Source organism: Patiria miniata, unplaced genomic scaffold (assembly GCF_015706575.1).
Source record: "Patiria miniata isolate m_02_andy unplaced genomic scaffold, ASM1570657v1 HiC_scaffold_26, whole genome shotgun sequence".
Classification (NCBI taxonomy): domain Eukaryota; kingdom Metazoa; phylum Echinodermata; class Asteroidea; order Valvatida; family Asterinidae; genus Patiria; species Patiria miniata.
In genome coordinates, this window is record NW_024037065.1 from 7098841 (window position 1) to 7123464 (window position 24624).

General features: G+C 42.3%; 1 protein-coding gene across 1 annotated transcript in view; it reads left to right on the forward strand.

Moving 5' to 3' along the window:
• Window positions 1–1658: 1658 nt before the first annotated feature.
• LOC119733922 (prokineticin receptor 2-like) overlaps window positions 1659–24624 on the forward strand; it is a 39083-nt gene continuing 16117 nt past the window's right edge. Inside the window, exon 1 of the mRNA XM_038207285.1 lies at window positions 1659–2092. Within this exon, the coding sequence (XP_038063213.1) occupies window positions 1659–2092 (434 nt within the window). The remainder of the gene's footprint in view (window positions 2093–24624) is intronic.

The window sequence follows — 24624 nt, forward strand, 5'->3', positions numbered from 1 at the left end:
ATTAAAGAAATGTCTCCACGAGAATACAAATTTCAGTACGTGTGTGTGTATGTGTACACACAGCACCAATACACAAATGTTGTTTCTGGAACGTCCGCAGAATGCGATCCACTGGTGGAACATGTGCGGCAGGATTCACAACTAGCACTCAACAGCTCGACTTTAGAGAGTCACAATTTTGACCCCCGAAATTCGTTCTTGCATGGTTCTCCCGCAAGAATTACACAAAAACGCCAATTTTTTTAAAGGATGGTTGTGTTTCTCCTCATTTAAAATGCTCTTTCCAATTATTATAATTTTTTTAAACGCGTTTTGTAGCCGAATCGCGCGCATTCCAGGACGTTATGCTCCTTTAATCTTTTAATATTATCGCCTGAATACTTTTCAATGCAACGTCTTCCTTTTTTTCCATTCACCCCCCCCCCAACTCCTATCATCAATGCAACCGGTGTAAACGTAAAGACGAACGACCTCACATTCGCTTCTTGCTGCTCGATCGAGTGCGCAGTCATTGTAACGACACCAACGGATCGTGCCCTCCAAAAATATTCCGGCTCATTAGTCCGTGGCAGCAACGCCGATTGCCCGTGACAAGGCCAAAACGTGGATGACAAGACGGATCCAACTGATCCGTAATAAGGAGAAAACCCCAACGACGCTTTAATTGATTCCTCTTTCATTCCTTCTTCTGTCTCTCGAGAGTAATCTTTCGCGCGCAAATTATTCGCGGCTGGCTTGCGTCTATTGCACGCATTCCTCGAACCGCTCCAGTGTATTAATAATTGCGCAAGTGTTAAACATTGATCTTGTTAAATTGCAATATAGATTTGATTACCTGTGCGACGAGATTCATGTGTGAGTGTGTGTGTGGCTAGCTCTATGGTTTGACAGGTTTGTCTGGATGCTGGCGACATTTTGACCTCGATGACAGCTGTGAGCAAACGGTAGAGGGCGCTTTGCGTGCCCGTCGCTGATTGGACGATCATCCCGTCCAGTGATCATATTATGGGCGGTTTTATTGCGGGGAAGAGCACGCGGTCAAAACACACACATTTTCGCGCGCGCGGGACCCGTGTCACTTCAAGGCGGTGAAACGTCTGCGGTGACTTGTGAGTAAGTCGGATACCAAGGCGATTGTTCACCATACGGCCTGTCGCTTTCAGTGTATTACTTGGCTCACGCGGGATTGGTAGTCGGTGACAGTAGTCCTCAATTGGTTTGCTTCTTTAATCGGTGCGTCTTTGACGGAGTTTCGAAGTGGAAATTCGTCTTAGTAAGTGAGTTTATCTAAAACACTGATTTTTGATGTAGACCCATAAGAAATTGCTACTGCTGCATTAGAGACGCGCATCACATTGTCATTTGTTATTTTATACCCGAGTACTATTTTATGTGTGTATTGACAGGAAGAAAGACAGGATGTTTGATATTGCTGCTATCGAACCTTGAAGCACAACAGACAACAATGCGACCGTGTGAGGTTTAAGCTGCTGCGTACACCTCGATAAAAACACCTACGAAGGTGGTGGTTTGTGGAATCTTCTGGCGAAACTATACTGTGGATAGTTAGGAATCAACCTTTATAAACAAACAGCACCTATAAAGGTGGTAGTTTGTGTGGTCTTCAAGTGAAACTATACTGTGGACAGTTAGGAACCATGGGTCCTGCAGACGACGACGTGGGCAACTGGACCTCGGACCTGAGCTATTGGAACGGCACTTGGGACTACTCGTGGCCGTACGACGGCGTCATGGACTGCTACGACGTGGACAAAATCCAGGTGCACCCCGCACTCAAGGTCTTCCTGACTGTCACCTTCGCTCTGACCATCGTGGTCTCGGGGCTGGGAGACAGCCTCCTGGTGTTCATCATCTTATTCCACAAGAGGCTGCGGACTGTCACCAACTTGATGATCGCCAACTTGGCCGTCTCGGACGCCCTGACGGCCTTGCTCAGCGCGCCCTTCACGCTGCACTATTACGTGACCGATAACTGGGCCTTCGGCGGCGTCATGTGCCCCCTGGTCGGCACCATCAAGAACGTGTCTCTCTACGTCTCCGTCAACACGCTCCTCGTCATAGCCGTTGACAGGTAAGAAGTTAAACTTGCACCTCCTTATTAAGATCGTTTCACACGGCGGTTTCTCATGGGACCCTTGTGAAAATCTTCAGCTGGAAGATGTTGTTTTAGGGCCTGACTTCCGGAATTTTCCACCGACTGAGATAAAGCAATTGGTGCCCTTTCACCCGTTGGTATTTTTGTCAAAATTATCAGGCATGAGAATAAATTTCTCGAGCCTTGTGAGTGTTGTCGGCGCAAAGGCCCCATTATGCTTTGAAAACAAATATGGCGGTAATGATGAGCTGCTCATTAACTTCATGGCCGCTTTTATTTAGTGCCACATTTATTCTTAATCCCTTCGACCTTTCGAGCGAGCGAGGCCAGTTTCGCCAGCTGTGGTCACGTATGGGGGCAGAGTGATTTTATTGCACCAACCTTGAGGTGGGAAATGATGCATTTCTGAGATGGAAGACGAAAGAACGGGTGGTTGATGTGCAAAGTACATGTACTTTGAAATGTATTGTGATACAAAATGTGCATCCTATGCAGGGGAAGCGGTTACAGCTGAATGTCTTGCTCATCTTCACAATACTAGTATGCCGAATTTTTAGTATTTGTTTTCCTCAACATATTAGTTTGTCCTGTTGTTTTACGTTGGAAACATCATCATTGTAGACCTTTTCGACCCCGTTGTACGTTTTGTACGACCGTGAAAATTTTGAAAACTTTGGATGGCTCCATTTGTAAAATGTTTGTACATGTATTTATAATGAAGATGCGAAGGGCGGTGCAAAAAGAAGGAAACCCACTTTTGACAGCAATTTTCACCTACTTGTTGAGCATATTTCAAAAATTCAATTTAATGGTATTACAATATTGATCTTTAAACCTAAGTGACAAAAAAAAATGATTGCAAATGCATATGTCTCTGAGATATGGTACATGTAGTTTAAAATCTTCATGTGCCAAACCTGTTTGTCCACGGACGGCTTTATTCCATCCGCTTGACTGAGCTCCGGAGCTTGATTTGAAGACAAAAAACACTACACAAGACTTACACGTGGACAACGGTGATTTTGGTGACTGGTATTCAATAAGCATAATAACACTCTGGCGATTTTTTAAAATATATTTTTTTTCTCCACGTATGGTTGAAGAGCTATACTTCACTACATTGTGTAATGTAAATGGGGTCTTGCGTAGTGCGGGAAAGTACCTGCTGCTCAAAGGGCCCCCGTTGACGAGTTGTTGTATAGTTTTTTGTAAACGCTGCGCAGGGATAAAACAATCAAACAAGTTAAGTAAGTTGGTTAAAATTCCTGTCAAAAGCGGGTTTCCTTCTTTTGGCACTACCTAGGATGGACTTCTGCGAAGGCTATGAGAGTATTCGATCCATTAACTGAAATCAACTGAAAGCCTCGTACAGTTGTTTGGGGCAAAGGCCGAATCGTGTCGGATCACAATGAAACTGATAGCATGACTTTGAGATACGTATTCATGCTTTTGTCGAACCACTTAGGTGAATTATTAGTGGTTAAAGGGAAATTGTGGAAATTGATGAAAGATAAGCCAGTTTAAGATAGGGGTACTTCAAAAACAGTTGGTGTAAGACCAAATTCTAGTATACACACCTCACTCCCCCAACAGGTGTTGCCAATTAAAAAAGGTCACACGTCACGCCTTACCAATTACGACTGTGGCCTTACACGGTGCTCCACCATATATTGGAGGTTGGATCGAGGGGGGGGGGGGGTAAACAGGCATTAATGTGCTGTGTTTTTTCCGCACGATTTTTTCTTATTTGTTTATTTTTTGCGGCACAAAGTGGGTGTAGACTCCCTAACCGCGGTTGATCGGATGCATACTGACCACTACGTCAGCATACCTGTACTTAAAATGTATACGAAATGACCACGAAATGCGCACGTACAGCCAGTGGCGTTACCGGGCCTCCAATCTGCGGGCGGGGGGGGGGGGGGGGGGGGGTGACACTAACTTAGCGGGGCCTCATTTTCTGGAAGGATGCACTTGACGCGTTTTTCGAAAAGCTCATTTTTGCCTTCCCCAAATCCTGAGTGTGTGTGTGCGTGTGCATACACCGGCAATCGTAGACGTTGGACAAAAGAGTGTGGGCGCAAACAATTATACGTCCACGATTGACCGAACGTCCAAGCTCTCAAATCGTGTACAAAACCAATGAGAGCTGTCGCTAAAAAGTTAAGTACAAACAAAGGAAAGAGGATTAGGGACAAAGGGGCATCCACGATTGCCGGCATTTACACATGTGTGTTTGTCTTACATACGCAGTGTGGACTTCCGAACAAAAGACGTCCACATAATGTAGGTAGCACCGACGTTGTGTGGACTTGCCCACGTCCACACAGTGTTTCCCCATTTCTGGAAAACAGGTTTAGAGGCATTTTTGGGTTAGGTTTATCTGTAGCAGAATGAAGAGAAACACTAAAGGGAATCATAGAAAAAAAATTGGGTTGAAAGAGTTTTCACAGTTTGAGAAAAATGAGTTTTTTCACTGGTTTTTCTTAACTACACGAAAGCAATGGAAAGTCCACACTAGTCATGTGAAACAAGTATGTGTGGGTGTGTGGGTGTGTGTGTGTGTGTGGGGGGGGGGGGGGCATACCGGGAACAATTATCTACGTGCCCAATGCGCCCCTATAGTTACACCACTGCTTGTAGACATGACAGCGGCATTTTTAAGCAAAGATCAATCAGCCATTGTAACCAGAACGTCAGAAGTTAATATCTCCACAAGTGGTCCAGAGTTAATCAAACTCATTCCCCTTCCCCTACAAAAGGAAAATTAATTTCTCCGCCGCATAAGCAATAAATGTAGCTTTAATAGAAGGCTCTCCGCAGGGGAAACGAACGTCCATCAAAGGTATTTATCCAGAAAGAGCTCTTGGACATCTCTCGAGTCACGGGCAATAAATGTTCCGGCTTTTGCTGATCAAAGAACGCTACATCCGAAGTACATGTTCTCTGACGTACTGTATCAAATTAATTATCAGCATGAATGATATTAGTATAGCTAGCGCAGATCATAGGCCCGATTCCTGAGAGATTATAGACCGTTCTACTCTTTGTTTGTCAAACTGCATTTTTGCCAACCAAACTGCATGGAAGGTCCAACACTGCAAAAATGAAGAAGAGTTATTACAGATAACCAAAATATTATTTGATTGTTGGAAATACAACATTGTCAACAAAGGTACAACATAATTCCTCAACATGCTTTTTCACTTTGTATTGACTTTGTTATGGGGACTTTTTGGAAAAAAGTTGTTGTTAACTACGGCTTCAATTTATTCGCTAGCGGCAGCCCATATAAAATGGCGCCAATGTTTACAAACAAAAGAAAGGTCTATAAGAATGCAGTAAAGGTGTGTGCCGCAATGCATCTTGGGACAGTTTGCGATATACGCATGGGAATTTCGTGCATCGCAAACTGTCCAGCAAACTGTCCCCGCACAGTCATAATACTCATTTGCATAAGTGTGTTATAATGGCCCAATCGTATGACGTCAAGGTACCACGTGACCATCCGGTTTCCCGTGATTGGCAACCATTGCAGTTGGCAAGCTTTAGGAAACGTTTGGCGTTAACAATCACGTCGTGCGTTGTTAACAAGATAGTAAAGGACTACTATGCCATGAACGGTCGTCATAATCGGGCTGACCGTGCCCAACACTGAATGTTGGCTCCACGTTTTTCTAGTAGTTTTTGCCTTCGATCAAAGCTTCGAGTGCTTTCCTAGGCCTACTACCTATACATGTATTGCGCGCGGCGTTATACGAGTTTTGCCTACTATACAATGGCGACGCTCAATTTCAGATACCCGGCAGTAGGCCGGGTCTCGTGTGTCACAGAGAGAGTGACCTATTAGTCCAGGTATCATACGTAATTTCTCCCATTTCTCACGAGTGCAGTCATGGTAAAATAGAAATAAGCTGGAGAGTGCAAACCTCCGACAAGACTAAACAATTCCCCGCCATATTGCCAGTACACCCAAAACAAATACTCGCATAAAATGGTGAAGAATCCTTAAAAAAAATCCTGGATCCAGACCCAGACCCAGATCACTTCCAAAATCTCATCGAGTTGAACTTGTACTAAGGACCACCCCTAAAAACATTTTCATGTAAATCTGTCCATTCCTTTTTGAGTTGTCCTGTTAACAGACCGAAAAAGCAACCAACCAACCAACCAACAAACTAATCAAATCCGATGAAAACACAACCTCCTTGGCGGATCTAATAACCTGACAGCATGTTTCGTTACTCCAAATTAACACAGATTTTGTATTGACTGCATGAGCAAAAAAAAATGCTGCTGAATGTCATGCCCATGGACACAAGACTATAATTTCCGGACTATATAGATTCGCATCCTACCTCTTGCAGATGTACAAGATTCCCACAACCGCCACGACCGTTTTTCCTTCGGCTCAGCCTTTCGCCGTCGAGTCATAGAGGCGGCATTGTTGGAATTTAACCCGAAGTATTAAATTTAGTTATTTGCTTTTGGATATCGTCGTTTACATCTGAAGGTACCGTGACCTGTACACAGCCCCAATTTCAGATCGAAATGGAAGACGGAATCAATCTTTTAGGATTTATCTCAATCACCTATGCACTTTAAAGTGGCAAACTCCCCATTGACTTTACAGGTCGAATGAACGTTTTAGCCAATAATGAAACCAAATCCAGCTGTGTTATTTTGTTCACCATTACTGTTTCATGACGTTCAAGACGTTTGTGTAGCGGTGTTGTATTCCACTGTTAGGTGCAATGTCTCAGTATTTTTGCAAGTTTATAACGAAAAAAACGAAAAATTCAGCAGTGGAATTCGAAAATTTGATTAATAAGGTACGGACCTTAAGATGCTTATATAATTTTTATAAATACCAGAGGCTACCTATTCCTATTGGTCGAGAGCCCGTCACGTATGTGGTTTTAAACCGCTGTATACCCACCTCCGTGCGAAGGTGTTTTAAATCGGCCAGTCATGAAGGTGGCACCTGAATCAGAACAATAAGGCTGCTTTCGAAAATGAATTGTTCATAGTTTGTAGGATTTTAAGTTCGAAAAAACAAATATTCACGTTGATAAAGCACATATTTTTTACATAGTTTGTACTTAAGTTTGTCTTACAGGAAGAAAACGTGGCTTAAAGAGACTAACGAGTTGCAGTAAAATGTCTTCTGCTCGCGCCCGTTCGCCCGCAAATAATAGCGACTATTAAAGATGATATGGTGAGGATGTGGGATACGTATACGGCTCGAGAAAAGTTGCTTGTTAAATCACAATTTCGTGAGGTTTAATACACCTGAACATTTTAATTTTGTGAGGTTATTTTATCTTAAAATTTTGATGTGAAATACACATTGCCCATAGTGTGCCAGATGAAATAGACCATTATCATGTTGCGGCCATGTTTTTTTCCCCCATTCAAATCAACGTAACCAAAGCGAGGCCGGAAGGAAATATAGTCTGGTTCCTTTTTGCACAAAAAACATTATCATTCAGTACTGTTATTGGATACGGGGAACACGACTGAAATGGCGACAGCATGATCTATAGGCATGCAAACTAGTGATTTAACAAGCAGCATTTTCCAAGCCTTACACGTCTCCCGTGCGCGTACAGGACAGCAACCCTTGCGTATCTGCACACGTGTAGGCCTACACGATGCAGCTACCGCTACATGTACACACAACTTATCAGCTGATCAAAACACGATACGAAGTCACGAACTCACAGTCACCCACGAGTGCGAGTGGCTGGTCTTGCTGCCGGCAATATATACCCCGACAACCGCGGCTTTAGAGCGAGATTCAGACCTTGCTTCAAAACAACACAACTAGGCGAATTGCCGAACTTTACTTGCCTTGTACCGCTGGTACAAGTAGGCATGAACATGTGCTACTTTTAATGATACAGTACTAAAGAAGTTGTTCACAAAATGGCTACGTACTTAACCAGCTTAGTTTATCACGAAAGCGTCAACAAATTTGGCTATTATTTATCCCCTTAAGTTGGTAAAAGTATGCCTAAGAAATAAACGTACGGAAATGAGGGATTTTAATGTTAATTTTTTTTGTGGGGGGGGGGGGGGGGGCAATAACACTTTCCCTCCATTAATGGCCCCCGAACATGGATAGTTATACATACAAATTCTTGAACAAAACATCGTTGAAATTTGTATCGGCTCTTACGCGTAGCGGCCATCTTATTAGAGGGCATTATTTTAATATATTTCATTTACAAAGAATGCACAAGAGATTTACTCATTCATATCCCAGCTAAAACAAATACAAAACGCATTGTTCTCTAAGAAGGCTGCTACACACAAGGTCTAATATTCCCTTAGTAATGTGACGCTTGTATAAAGTGATTTAATATTCCCAAAGCACCTCAACATATTTTTATCACCCCTGTTCATCAGGCTATAGACCATGTCTTCTGCAGAAGCTAGAGATCATCGCAGTCTCGTCTATACCCCTCACATGTATCCCTCAACTCCTTGATGGAAAGATGCAATTGTAGTAAAGTGTCTTGCCCGAGAACACAATCGTTTTCTGCAGAAGGTAGAGATCAGCGTAGTTTCGCTATGTACCTCTCGCAGGTACCAATGTATACTTCTGGATGGAAAGAGGCAATTGTAGTAAAGTGTCTTGCCCAAGACACTATACTGCAGAAGCTAGAAATCAGCGCAGTCTCATCTGTATTCCTCAGAGGTGCTCATTCAAACCCCTGGATGGAAAGAGGCACTTGTAGTAGTAAAGTGTCTTGCCCAAGAACACAATCACCATGTTCCCAGGCATGCAGAGTTCGAACCCACGTACCAATGTACATGATTCTGACACCGTAACCATCAAACTGTACATCGCTCCACGAGCAAAAAGAAAGAAAGCAAGAAGGTTGTGAAGAAAAATAAGGCAAGAAGTCTGGACACATCAGCTTTAAAGCACTCAGACGGTGTACTCTTGGTGTATTGATTGCCAGCAACGCGAGTCATCGACCTAAATCGAGGACAGTCCCTAGTGGTCACAGCACGCAGCGCGTCCGACTTTTCTATCACTCTCAGAACGGTCAACAACATTTAGAGTTTTCATTTCTTATCATAAATTACTGAGTGGGTTGTCCGCTATTTTTTTTCTTCTCAATTAGTGTCTAGAATCATCAATTAAATTTGAAGATGATGGGGACATTCGAGAGCCTACTTTGGGCCATCAGTCACGGCCAAAATTTTTTACAACAAAAGAAAAAAATTCTCGAACCTGCGGCTCTGACATTTGGTACGAAACAACACAGTTTCGTTTTGCAAATGGTGAAGGGGATCGGATTCGACGGTTTTCAGTTCATCAGTGGGGGCGGCGTCAGCCGATCGGGCCGACGAGGCCACTGGGGGATTGAATGGAAATTCGTCTGTACGGCAAGGGGTCCAAACCACACACTTGCCCGACATAGTTTGAACTCGATCGGGGAAGAGAAATGCGGGGTACTAATAATTATTGAATGTCAGTCTTCTATTCCACAAGACTCATGGATCTTCTATTATTTTGGTAAGGGGTCTAACCTATGTCAGCATTCCACATATTTGGTTCTGCTATAAGGAGATAAGGTTGGCGTAGCGGTACTTTCTTCATCTTCCACGGCTACGACCCTATATAGCTATGGGATGCTGTGGTCTAATGGTTACGATGTTCGTCTCGTGTGCCGTGGTACATGCATGGGTTTGAATCCTGACTGTGGGAACATATGGTGCTTGTGCTCTTGAGCAAGGCGTCCTTCGTATGGCACGTTAAAGCCGTAGGTCCCGTGTGTTGTGTAATGCACGTCAAAGAACCAAGTAACACTTATCGGTAAGAGAAGGGGTTCGCCCCGGTGTTTCTGGCAGTGGCTGCAAGATGCGCCGCAGCACCTTGTAAACCCTTATAAGGTGCTACATAATGGGTCTCATATTTCTCATGTACTTCATTCACCAGTCCAGTCTCTACACATCATTGCCAGCGCCTTGAGTACCGTACCGAATTGTTGGTAGATACGCGCGCTATATAAGACTCCGGTATAAGCTCGATTCTCGCCCGGGCCAACAAGTGCAGTGACCGTTCAGTTCCTAAGTTCCTTGGGATTCCCCTGGTTTACCATTCGAGGATTTCCTCCCACCACCAAAACTGTAATTTCCTCATTCCTCATCTTCTATCAAGGGCCCCCAGGGAGAACAGGTCTTTGAAAACTGATGGGGCTGTCCTGAATAAATAAATAAAAGAGGGACTCCACTGGAAGTAAGTCGGCCATTTGGGGATGAATAATGAATAAATTAACATTATGAGTTTCACAAAGAGATCCCCACACAGACCCTCACCATGTCAACAATTTCGGACCATGAGTTTTATATGTGGGTGATACCTCCCATTTACAACAAAATAAATTCAGGGGGCATCAACCTTCCAACACACTTCTGACCAACTAAAGGTTTCAACCAATGATGTTTAAATCATCAGCCTTTATTTCTCTCGCAATGGAATTGTAAATAATGATTTATCTCATTCCAAAGGAATCTCTGCATTTGTATCAACCTTTGCCATCTTTGAATATGGGGTAATGTTCCTTCGAAATTCTATAGAGTGATCGATCTGCGATTCAGTTTCTCGGGGTGTTTGTCCCCGACTGACTTTTCTTTGGGATATCCAATTCGGTAAACATCGATGTTAGGATAACCTATAGCAGTGTCATACTTTTCTGTGTCAAATTTCATAATCATGCCATCACGAGGAACAACGTCTAGGTTTTGCAGGTATAATTATGAAAAAGAGAAGGGAAAAAAAAGACAAAGTGTTTTGACGAAGTATCTCGAAAATGGCCAACAGACTTTCGTGTCAAACACGCATGCGCAGTCCAGAAAGACTTGGCCTATTGACTATTTAAATAAAGTAAGATAACAACTTTAAAGGGCTATGAAATAGAATTTTGAAAATGCAATCCTTGAAAGGCCCCCTTTTGTATAATTTAATTCATAGTAAATTTGTATCTTACCGGTGTTAGGGGTTTTCGGGGCCTTTTCCGTTCGTATGTTTGTATATATGCATATTCATGAGCACTGCCGTGATGCCACTCAAGGTATGCAGAGGCGTCAGTCTAGCCGCTTAATTCAGGACCAAGCAAGTTGCCATCATTGTTGATTTCTTCCCTGATCAACCTTCTGTTTGCCATGTTCTATTTTGTGTGGTGTATCTGCTATTTAACATTCGAGACAAATATTTTCAAAGAGCCACTTTGGGGTTCATATCATTTGTGTATTAATACTGTGCCATATGTGACATCACAAAGATAGTGCCCTCAGTTGTCAGAAAAAAACGTTTATAATGCTATAAAAAGTGCGTTTTTAAAAACTTTTCCATCAAAAAGGGATGTCACGTAATTTTCGTACATTTAGGAGAAATGGAAATCTGCGCATAACATATTCCAGTGTAAATTCACGTCATGGTACCTTTAAAATTTAGTAATCAATGTTTGCAATAATGATATTCTTATTGCAAGCCACTCTAGGTTTTTTGTTTCAGAATGCTACCGCACCCTCATACCGAAACCTGTTATTGTTTCATTTCATTATTTGTCCATTATTTTCATCACCAGGCCACTTTGAAGCCACTACATTGCCCATTGGTTATTACCCAGAAACACACCTCCCGATTTAACGAGAAAAACCATGCCCAAAGTGAAGATATGACTGGTACTAAATAACCTGTGAAATCTTCCTGCCTTGAGTGGTATCGTTTAGAAGAAACCAATCAGTTACGGTAATTAAAAAAAAGTGTGCCCGTTCTTTTTTTTTTTTGACGTGTGTTAGCAATGGAATCCGTTTACGAGATACAAAAGAATTGAATAAACCGTAAGATGTGCATAATGAAAATAAACAGTAGCCACTGAGCTAATACTTCAGTGAGTTCAGTTGTTAGGCCAAAAAAAATAGTCTCCGGTTTCTGGTATGGAGCTTGCTCAAAAAGTGGTGCGGCGACGAGGCTTTTTTTTTTTACCTGTTTTTTTGCTTCAAATGTCGGCTGATGACTGCAAATGGTGCCCGACTAAACTTAGAGAGGCCACATAAAGCTTATTCTCGATCATAACCCCATCTAAAAACACGTTAAAATTGTGCAGCAGCAGGATTCCAGTCAAACCAGTGAGTTTGGCGGTTTTGAGACATCATCTTTCATTGAAATTTTTTTTTTCTCATTTTGCCGACGCGCATGGCTACGGCGACGCGCGCGCATACCAGAAACCGGAGACTTTTTTTTGGCCTTATGCACTCTTCATAAGATTTTGAGCAATTTTCAAAAGAAAGTAAGGCATAAAGAGCAAAGATCCAATGTGTCTTTGAACTTTTTTTTTACAGCACATTACTGCACCATACTCTGTCAACTACTCCTCACAGTGTACCACCTAACTTCCCGAGCTATCTTTTCGCTTCCGTCTCGTCGATTCAGCCGCGTGCACGCGCTCCCAGCGCATCGATTTTCCACGTAACATCCCTCTCAAGAGGCAATCCTAATAGGTTTTGCCAGACGCTAATGCTCCGCAAAAGCTAGCTTCGTCCCAATTCGCCCAAGGCTTTTTCTGTCTCGTTCGCCTCCCGGGCCCCGTGCCAATTACGGAAATTTGAATGTCTTATAAAAAAGTTTCCCCCTCCAACAGCAGAAGACGGAAACCAAAAAATCGAAGATGAAGAGATTTTCTGCTCGGCCAGACACAAAATGCCTGTCCGTACCGAGATGTTTAACTGGCAGCAATGTTTCTTCGCACCAATAATCAAGAGGACTGATTCTGTGTTTGTTTGGTGGTATCGCGTGGCCTTGGTTGTATATAGATCGCGGCTCTCCAACCAAGTCCTTAAAGATCGAGTAGCTTTGATTTCTCATTCCATTAGATCACAGAAAGTCGCTCAATCAATCGCACGCTTCTCTCGAAATGGCATTACCCGCGGTCCCTTTTTGTCTTCTCTCCTTGGCGATTTCAGAGATTTCCCCCGACCGATTTTCCTCGGCATGTTGTACATGCATCGATTCGTCAAAGGAAAATCGGAGCAAATTATGTTGCCACGCTAATTCCTCGCCCGACAGTTCAACAAAATTGAGAGTACCGATTTTTCAATTGCATATATATTGGTTTTTACGTGTTTCGATTAGATAACGACCTGACTTTGGGAGGGGGGGGGGCAATAGATTTGATTAAAATTTGTCGATAGATGGATTTTCCTTCAAGGTTCACGATGTGGACGAACGCTGCACGCCTTCCTGATAAGGAATATCAAATAAGCGTATTAGTCATGGTGCAAACCAAAAGTGCAGTGAGGAAGAACAGTACCTTTAGTCGCAAAATAAGTTTCCTTTTCTTTTCTTAAGATTTCAAGATGTAAGTTGTTGCTGTTCTTTAAATTTCTCCAGCAAAAAGTTTGCCTTTGTTTTTTCCCGTCAAATATTTTTCCCTTGGAAAGAAAAATGTCCGCGTTTACTGCGTGACGCCTCCGTATCGTTATTCCTGATAATGATATGATGTGAAATTGTGGTCACGTGATGCCAACTTTCAGCAAACTGCAATGCATGTACATGTACATCTAAGTAGTTTGAAAGTGTTAACATAATGTGTTTAATGTAGGAAAAATAACATGCAAAAGATGATTCAGTTTTGGTTGTCTGTCGGTATGACGTCACAGGTAACATGACCTAGCTATATCTACGGATTATATCTATCATTTTGTTGCCCCTACCTAAATCAGGGTTCGAAATTAGCGGTAGCCCGCTAGCCAAATGCTAGTCAAAACAGCGGCGGGCTATAGTCAAGCTATTTCTTAAGTAGCCCGGCTGGCGAGTCAAAAGATTATTGGGATACGGCAAAGATAAAAGGATAAGAAGAAATAATCATTAAATTCAGAAAGCAAACCTGTACAATTTGTATTTAATTTAAACAACTGTTTTAAAGGGTTAAATTATAAAATCTGTTTGTTAAAAACACTGACAGAATTGCCTCAGAATATATGGGAAATCAGTTGGAAATGGGTAAAAATGAATTTTACTTACCACCTATTTTGGTACCTGGGTCTCCTTGTTCGATCGTTTTCATATCGCGCACTTAAATGATAAACCTTCATAATATATATAAAAAAGGTCAAATTTCGTGCATTTTTAAACAACGACCACAAATGACCCCTAGATGACCTTTGACTTCCAATTTTGGAAGACATGATGAACCCCACCCAAAGATCACTCCATCCAAGTTACATTAAAATCCATCAAATTCTGTAGACAAAGGAACATTGGAAGCATATTTGAACAATGACCTCTAATGACCCCTACATGACATTTGACCTCAGTAATCCGATGAAGAATTGTGTCTCTCCACCCAAGGGTCACAGCATCCATTTCATTAAAATGCATGAAACTGAAAGCATGTAGAATTAATACATTTTTCTTCTTCAAAACTTTACCATACGGGTCTGCGGTGTACGGGTCGACGGTCCTACGGTCATACATTTAGGACTGGTTAGTGTCTCCCAAAACTTCGTTCAGGCGACAGCGACACATTGAAACGTGACTCTACACTGCAAAAACTGTAGTGTTAATTTAACACCATTCGGTATCTATATAGGACAACACCAGTAAAATTTAACACCAGATGGTCCTATATAGATACCAATGGTGTAAATTTAACACTGCAGTTTTTGCAGTGTATAGGATAAGACACTCTTCAAAAGGAAACTACTTTATCAAGGATAAATCAGTGCCAGATGTCGTTACGGTAGCCTGTTGATGGATTCAAGAAATGGAGATTGATGTTTGATGTATACTGTTCACCGTCATGCCCGATTCTTTGTAGTTGTGACTAACAAGATATTGGTTACGTGTACTGGACAATTACACCGATATTTTGATATTGCGGTTTTGGATCGCATCCATTTGTCTAAACGACAACAGATACGGTACATCCCGTCATATGTTTCCAGCATCCGCAGGCTGATGCTGGATTCGTACAAAGCTGAATCTCTCAACGCTCAATCTCAAATCCTCTCCATTTTCTCGCGGACATTGCTTCTTTTGAGTGAAACGCAGCTGCCCTACCGCCGACGTAAACCTTTCCAGGATGTTGTGTATTCGATTCCACCACGCAAGTAATGGCTTTGGATGTCTAGCTGTATTAAGGTTTTAAATTAACCCACAGTTTGCTGTTATTACCGCCAATCGTGAATATCTATTACACCATTCCAGAGATTGCAAACAAGTTTTGCTCTTTCCTTTACCGCTATACTTTAGCCTGTAACTCCAGTTCTTGCGTGTGCTCAATTTACTTGAGGGTCAATATACCTGCTTAAATTCGGAGACTAGTAAAAACAAAGAAGAGCAGTTAAAGACGGTGTCTCGTGGAGCTTTTTGGTCTGTAAAGTAGTCGGAGGATTTAGCCTTGAGTAAGGACACACATGCAAACCCTACACCTTAAACCCACCGTAAACCGCTGTTTTATCAATCAGTCAGATCAGATAATTGACCACAAAGTCCCTAGTGGTCAGCCTGGCTACTGCAAGCCACTGGTCATAAACTTAATGGTTCCCGTATGCCTTTAAATTGTTTCATTTTCATGCATTGTGTTTGTTAACAATAATTACACCACTCATGATCCAAAGAAGAACGTTCAAAACCTCACTTGTTGAAGTTTCAGCTCAGTGGATAATATACTTTTAGAGAAAAAAAAGTGAACCTACCATGCACAACCTTCTGATCACGAAACACGATTTCGTCTATAGCCTAGCACTCTTTATTTCCAATCGATCAGCCTTTGGAAATCACCTACATTTCTGATTTCCTCTATAAATGACAGCAAGCAATCATTTCCCGGGGTGTTGAGTACCAGTACGATATTTTATCCAAGTAAGCTTTGTGATACTCAATTAGGTATAGGCTATACTTTTGGATGATCCTAACATTACGCATGGTAATTAAAGGCCTCTTCATACCTGTGTAGAATTCTACACGTACCAAGGTCACATCCAAAATGGGTACCGTTCACACTGACACCGGTGTGTAGGCCTACACGGGTTAGCTGAAGGTTTAATATTTTCTACCCATGTAGAGCGTCGTACCCATGTAGAAGCCCATCTTGCTAGTGTTAAAGGGGTTCCTTAAAATTCCGTGTTGGACCCGGTCATCACGGAGATTGTTGACAGTGTGAAAGGCCTTTTTTGCACAGGACAAGTTTGTCTTCATCTCTCGAGGATACATGTTTTCTGTCAAAGAGTGTTTTTCTGTGAACATTCTTGGAAGTCATTCCTAAGAGGTTTTTGTAATTCCGGTGTGTGTTTTTAATGGAGTCACCTTGGGCAAAATTAATCCACGAAATGACCAGTACTTTGTGACAAATGTTTCAACTGTGTTTTTTTTTTTCAATTACATATTAATTTGTGGAAATTAAAGAAAGAAGCCGCGTAGAACTTTCTACCTTTTCTGTTAGGAGCGCATCATGTGCCGACAGCAACAAGTCTCGTTAGGTGCCACACGTGGTTACCGGTTATGTTAGAAGAAGTAACACTAGAACTTGTTAACACGTCTAGTCGCTTTCTTCTTTTTCCCGCTACCGCAGCAAAGAAGAAGAAAAAGGAGTTAAAACAAGAACAGGTTTCATGGCTGTTAGTCATTACGCTCACGGCCCGGAAACAAATTAAATGTATCTTTACACGGCTACCCGTAAAGAAAAAACAGGCAAGCGTGTCGTGTTTTTCGAGGGCTTGGATTGTGTTTTGCCCGTAAGACGCGAAACACGAGATATCGCGCGTTTTTGTGAGTCGGTCGCACCGGCGCTGAGTGGCGCGGTGTTGCCCCCCGGTGCTCCCGGCGTAAAGTTCGGTCGCTGCTCGCTCCCGTACACGGGCCAACGTCCTCTCCTGTCGATGTCTTTTACCCTCCATTGCAGCTATACATTTTTGTAATAATAAAATAGTGACCGTCTCAGTTTTCTAGCATAAATAGCTTAGAGCGTTGCTGTATCTTAACCCCGCATGGCATGTGCTGCCTGATTGAAGTCGTCTGATGTAGCAGTGGTTTTCGAGAAGGTAGATGGGGGCTTCACCGCGCGCGCTTTGATGCTGCGCGCGACCCGCGAAATTGCCCCTCGCTTCTGCAACACTACACCATCGCCTTCTGCTTATTTTTTTCTTTCAATCAAGTGCTTTTCAAAAGGGTATACCTTTTCTTGTTACCCGAGACGATATTCACAAAGTCCCTTTTTATCACAGATAACCACTGATATTCGGTGTCCAGCGGTATATGGGATTATTAAGTTCAGTATTGAAAGGTATACATGCACAAAGTCTGTTATGGTATTCATTATAATAGTGCCTTTTTAACTGCGGAAAGCAGCTCAAGAAACGATCGTGTCTCTCCGTTGGTTAGTAACAAACTTCACCAAATGCCTTTTTTTGGGCAATCACTTTGTCCCTTAGGCCCTCGCAACAACACGCGCTTCAGGTCTCCTGACTAGAGCTGCCAATTAATTGCAGTCGTACCCGTGTAAAATTGGGTCACGAGGTCACTCTTCGCATTGGGGTTAGCACTGTATGTACTGCACACAAATTGGGTGTTCCACATGCTATAAAACGCTCCATGCACCAATTGACATTCAACAACAACATTCAACATTTTTTTTATACAGATAGTAAGCTTAGATCTTAAACTTCAAAAATGTACCGATTACAGAATAATAGAACGATTAATCGCGGAGTAATTAATCTCCATAGAGATTTGTCTCTTCGTGATTGCAAGGCAAATTGGCCGATACACATTACGCACTAAATTCGTCGCTTTGTGAAAACTAAACATGCCACACTAGTGTTATTTTGCAGGGCACATTGGCCCATTTACGCATTACGCTAAATTCGTCTCTTCCTGAAAAATTAAAATGCCACACGTGCGTTGTTATGCGGTGCAAATTGAATTTGTCTCTTCGTGAAAACTCAAACGCCTATATACGGGCGTTAATTGTTTTTGCCCCATAGAACAACGTGATGAAAGTTTGAAGCTCTTCGTGGAAACTGAAAATACCATTCAGGTGAATTTTCCCCTACATTGATTGTCATGATTTCATTGATTTAAACTAATTTTGACCCAACAAAATCGTCAAAAGGTTCGTTGCTGTTAAGGCCCCCAAAAAAGTCTCCGGTTTCTGGTATGCGCGCGCGTCACCGTAGCCATGCGCGTCGGCAAAATGAAAACGTTTTTTTTTTCAATGAAAGATGATGTCTCAAAACCACCAAACTCACTGGTTTGACTGGAATCCTGCTGCTGCACAATTTTAACGTGTTTTAAGATTGGGTTAAGCTTTATGTGGCCTCTCTGGACTCCCATAATTTGCACTAAGTTTAGTCGGGCACCATTTGCAGTCATCAGCCGACATTTGAAGCAAACAAATAGGTAAAAAAAAAAGCCGCGTGGCCGCGCCACTTTTTAGGCAAGCTCCACACCAGAAACCGGAGACTTTTTTTTTTGGCCTAACTTAATCGATTTCGCCTGGAAAAAGAATTTCGAAAAAATATAGATTTTTGCCGAATTCGTCCCTTCGTGAAAACGCTGATGATATAACTATTTTCCCACGCACACCCCCTAAAATAAAAACCACAGCCATTAGATGCTGGCAAATGCCAAATAAATGTGTTGAAAACGAGATCTTTAGAGACTGTTAGAGACTGTTATACTGGTAGATGGAATTATCGATATCAATTTCGGTCGGACACTTTGCTTCAATCCTGTTTTTACAGAAGGCCTATTTTCACTTTACAGCCTGTTTGCCTTTTTTTTTGTCTGATGAAACCCCTTCCCAAAATACACTGAATTGAATCGTTAAATGAACCACTTTTGGGTGATGCGCTATAGTGGTGATGATCTTCTGTAGTGACAGCAATAACCCGCTTCTTTCTCCAAGGATATTCCCCAATCTGGCTCTCCTTTATAGATTTTCCAAAAGGAGGGGAGATTTTATAACTCGATTCTAGAATTGCAATAAAGCAACTAGTCTAGTCTGCTCTTGCGAAAGGAAATGACACTCACCGTGGTATAAAAAAAAAACTTCATCGACTGTAACTGAATGAGGGGTTAATGCACCAAAGCGGCTGAAATTGCGTCCAATCGAACTGCCAAGAAGGCAATAATGTTGTCATAAATGAGAGCAGGTGAAACCCAATTTCCCGCTCTCCACCCAAAACCCCTGCGGCTATTCGCGCCCGTTGACGTACGGCGGCCTCGAAAGGACATTTTGTAGCAGCGGTGCATGCGAGAGGGGTTTACCCGATGTTCCCCAATACCTATGTTCCCCAATACCGATGTTCCCCGAAATCCTTTAGGGTTAGGGTAAGGGTAAGGGTTAGGGATGGGGTTGGGGTTGGGGTTAGGGTTATAGGGTAAGGATTTCGGGGAACATCGGTATTGGGGAACATAGGTATGCACCCACTAGCCTTTAGTCAAGTCCCACGCGCCTATACCCGGACCATCCGGACACGTAACGCACCCCAGATGATGGCACGTAAAAAGACTAGAACGAGCGGCGAAGCCGCGAGGGCCTTTACTATCTCGTGGAACTAATCACTTATTCATTTATTCACGTTATATAAATCAAGCAATATAAACCAATCATCTAACGGTGGTTTGCGGTTACCAGCAACAGAAACCCGCGCCATGGCGCGCGTGCTGTCTGGCGCCAGACGACGGCTGATTTATTAGTAATTCTGCATTTTCATTGGTCAATTCAAACGGGTAATGCATTATGCATGTCTACCAAATCGGTAGACAAATGTAAAGAAAAACATAAGCGTTCTCCACAAGATGGTACAGGCCCTCGCGGCATCGCCGCTCGTGCTAGTCTTTTTACGTGTCAGCATCCGGGGTGCGTGACGTGTCCGGGTAAGCGCGTGGGACTTGACTAAAGGCTATGCACCCACACGAGACAGTCCCACATTATATTTCGGACGCACGGTCATTGACCGCTATCAGAGAGAATACAGAGATCTATGGGGAAACGGTTTATACGCTTGTTTGGAGTTTCCATGCAGAGCCGGGCATTAGGCAGTTCAGTCCTTTCCGGTAATCCGCCGATACGGTGACCGAACGCGACGTGATGGCGGTTTTATCTCGACAATCGGTTGAGGGAACCGCAGAGGTTCGAGTGTCTGCAATCCTTCTGTTTGCTTTTCGGTAGGCTGTGGTTGTGCTGAGATTGTTCCGCGGGCTGAGTTTACCTTCTGGGGAAAAACATGCTTTGATTAGCCTGCACATCACACGTTAGGTTTTTGTTAATTAAATGAAGGCCCTGCAGACCAAAAAAGTCACATTTTTCTCTTAAACGCGTTGATACAGTGCAGTGTGAAAACATTGACGACACCCCTCTCTAGTATCGTGTGTGTTCAGGGTCCTTAGCTGAAGCCGTTATCATAACATGTCCATCTGACAATTTTCAACAGAGGATAATGTTAACAAAGCAGGCATCTTGTCTTTCAACCTGTGTCGAACGTTCGAATAACATTCCCCAACGGTGTTTAAACCAACTGTTTTTGTTTCAGTGTAGAGGGAAATTCGAACCATAATATGACGGACCGCTGCGTGGCGAAAGATATGAACGGGAAACTGTGTTCATGCACACTACGAAGGAAATGGCGATAATATTCCTTAAAGGGCCCATGTAATATAACTTCTTTAATGCAATCTTTGAAAGTGGACCTTCGTGTCATTAACCCTCTTTACAATTTTCATTTTGCCATTTTCAAGGATATTTTGGTGGTTTTTTTTGGTTGTTATGCTCATGCAAATTTCCATCTTCATGAGCAAAATTATGATGTCGTTTTAGACAGAAACCTCAATGATACAGCTACTTCTACGCCAAAAGTCACCAGAATTTTGGATACTTTGCCGTTGAAGATTTTCTTTTCTTAGGTGATTTGTTGTGTAAGTACGGTACATGTCAGTAAGCCATCGAGCAAAATTTTCTCACAACTGTTTTCAGTGAGTACATTTTTGGGTTCACAATTTGTAAAAAATACCACATAAACTGAGCATTGTCTTCCTAAAATAAGTGGCGTATCCGGGGGGGGGGGCACCTTCCCCTCGCCCAGTAAGAATTCACATAAATGGTTAGAGAGTTACTACGTGAACCCCCCCCCCCCAAATGCAAACCAGCTCAAAAAACCATAAAAATGCGCCGTGAAAATCGGCATATATTTCCTAGTATGGTCAGTTTTGAAGAGCGCCCCCATTTGGAAGATGGGTACAAGCCTCCCCCCATGTTTTTTAATTTTACGGAGGCCAAAAAACCCAAAAAACAACATGTGTACTATATTTCGGCGCGGATGTGCGGTTGCCCCCCCCCCCACATCAAAAGCTTGATACGCTACTGCCTGAAATAACATCACAGCAACAGCGCCCTCAGTTGTCCGGAAAAGCATGGATAATTTTAAATGTCTAAAGAAGTTTACTTTTTCATCAAATCCACCAAAAATGTATATTAAATAGTTTTGACATGTTTAAGAGGAGTGGACAGTTGCACAAAATATGTTGCTAAGAAAAATTCATTGCATGGACTCATTAATCTGATTGGGTCTACACGCGCTGAAACAGTAGTGCGAAAACATTTATTTTGTGGAGACACCCCTCAATAGTATCGTATGTTCAGGATCCGTAGCTGAAAATGTTATCATATCATCTCCATCTTACCATTTCCAACATTGGATATAATGTTAACAGAGCACAGATCTTGTCTTTCAACATGTTTCGAACATTCCAATAACATTGGAACATTCATAATACGCACACATAGTTTTTTTTATCTACGACATTCGAAACTTTGCATATGAGCTGACATGAGTAGCTCTTGAGAAAAAACCCACGGTGGTGTATCAGTTCCGGGTGCATACCTATGTTCCCCAATACCTATGTTCCCCAATACCGATGTTCCCCGAAATCCTTACCCTATAACCCTAACCCTAGCCCTAACCCTAACCCTAACCCTAACCCTAACCCTAGCCCTAACCCTAATCCTAAGGATTTCGGGGAACATCGGTATTGGGGAACATAGGTACTTGGGAACATTGGGTAGACCCCATCAGTTCCATAAAGACAGAAATAGCTAAATTGATATGAGTTAATTCATTTTCAAAGGTATATAAAGCTAAAAGAGTTTTGTTCTCTTTTCCAAATTCGTAGTGTCCCAATTCCAAGTTCTCTTTTGTCCCCAGCAGGTATATGGGTGTATCTATTCCATTTACCGCCGACTTGAGGTGCAGGTGTTCCTGAGAAACAAGCCTTCTTCATCCAGCGATTAAGGGGAAAAAATCATTAGATTTCACCGTCGAGACAAGTCCATTAGCCACACCAGAAATAAACTGACAAGCCATTACACAGGTTCACGATGTGCCATTTAAAAAAGCAGATCTGAAACGCATTAGCTTTCATAAAAAAAATGAGGTGAAATATGCGGATCGATCAAAAAGAGGATTTCCCCACCAGCCCCCCCCCCCTTATATATTCCTCCCCATCCTCTTCATTTTATTTTCCAACAGGTAACCGTGTGAGATAAGTCTGAGCGCCTACGGTGAATCTTTACTCATCTGATATGACAGTTGGCGCTCCTACTACGGCACGCGCCTCGTGTTTATCAGGGGCTATAGACATTGCGCCTCAGGCGTCAATGATAACCCGCGCATTAAAGGTAACGGGCACCATGTGCAAACATTCGGAAATGCAACCGTCAAAATACCATGAAATATCATACTTCAGGGATAAAGTAAATAACAGTATCGAATATCCTGTGAAATCATTGCGCCTAGTATACAGTTTGCCCCCCCCCCCCAAGTGTCTGTCTGACTATTTTTGAAATAACAAACCATGAGGTCAATTTTGAATATTTTTGATTGTGCAGATACTCCTTCGCCTAAAGCTCTTTGAGTTTCATTTAATTTCAGTCACGCATCGTGACACAATATTGTCAATTGATCACAACAACACTTTTTGTCACTGTGACCAAAATCCTTGCCTTAATGAATTTTCAGTGGTGTGTTATGTAAGCTTAGTAAAATCCTTGAATCATTTGCCTGGCTATCAGTCATCATGGCAAGACATCAGTTTAATGCTCAAGGAATGAATCCGTGCAATCCCAATCCATATCAGCCTTTTGTTCACAACATGCAGGACTTTACACAGCTTACATAACACAGCACTGAAATTAAATTGATTAAGGCAAGGAACTTGGTCACAGTATCAAAAACTGTTGCTGTGATCAACTGACCAATTTGTGCAGTGAAGCGTGACATAAATTAAATTAAACTCATAGGGGTTGAGGCCAAGGATAAGCAGTATCTGCACAATCAAACATTTTCAAAATTGACTTCATGGTTTTGTAGTTATTTCAAAAACAGTCAGACCGAAACTTTTTGGCGGACAAACTTGTGTAATACTTTGCGTCGAGAAAAAGGAAGCTGCTGTTTTACAGTTTCTTCAAAAACTATGATATCTACTGAGCTGAGGTTTCGACAGGTTATTTTTTTTAATCTATTAAAATCTATTATATTAAGACATTTTTTTTGTGCAAATGGTGCCCTTTACTTTCTACGCTAGCCCCCGCAACCGGAACAGATGCTACCATCTCCACCTCACAGTAAACCTCATTAATTTTTTATCTCTTCTCTCAGGCTACCAATTTACGAGTGTGCTGTGTTATTTCAGCCGGGAAATCGCTCGCAAATCCCCCCTGTATGCACAGGCGCTCGAGAATGACGCGACTGAAACATTGAAGTGTGTCAATATTTAATGTGACGTGTCTCGAGATTGTGGCTTTCATTTTTTCCGGGTATATAGTTCGGGATCAGAAACAGCCGATCTGGAAAAATGGCAACGAAATATTGTAGCTTTTAAGCGCGGATTTTTTTTTTTTTGGAGCGAACTCTGCGAAGATATTGTAAAAGTAATTTGCGTGAATGCATTTGGCGCCAGGAGTGTAATATAATGTTTAAACGCAATGTCACTTACAGTTCATAGTATACTGCAAAGGTACTGACATGCTTACAACTATAGTAACCTGAAACTAATGTTTAAGCTCCGACAGGAGCTTCTACGATTTGGTAGTCGGTCGGTCGGTCGGTCTGTCTGTCTGTCTGTCTGTCCCCGAAAATTTACCAAAGCTATTTGACCAAAAATATTGACTAATTGACCAAATGCTATGCCGGGGTCATAAAATGCACTCTTGACGACAGTTTTCGAAACACGGGTTTAGTTTCGATCAATGCGCATGCGCGTTTATTTTGCATATGTCTGTCCCCGAAAATTTACCAAAATAAGCCCCATAAGTTTCCGACAGAATATAACTGCCAAATTGAAATGTTCACAACAAAATAAATCTAATTCTTAACAAAAACTGTTTATTACAAGTCGGAAAGATGTTTAAGACAAGTTTGTAAATGGAGGCAAAATGTGTGCAGTAATGTTAGTCACGTGGTATTTTGTGTAGTGGTTGGACGGTATC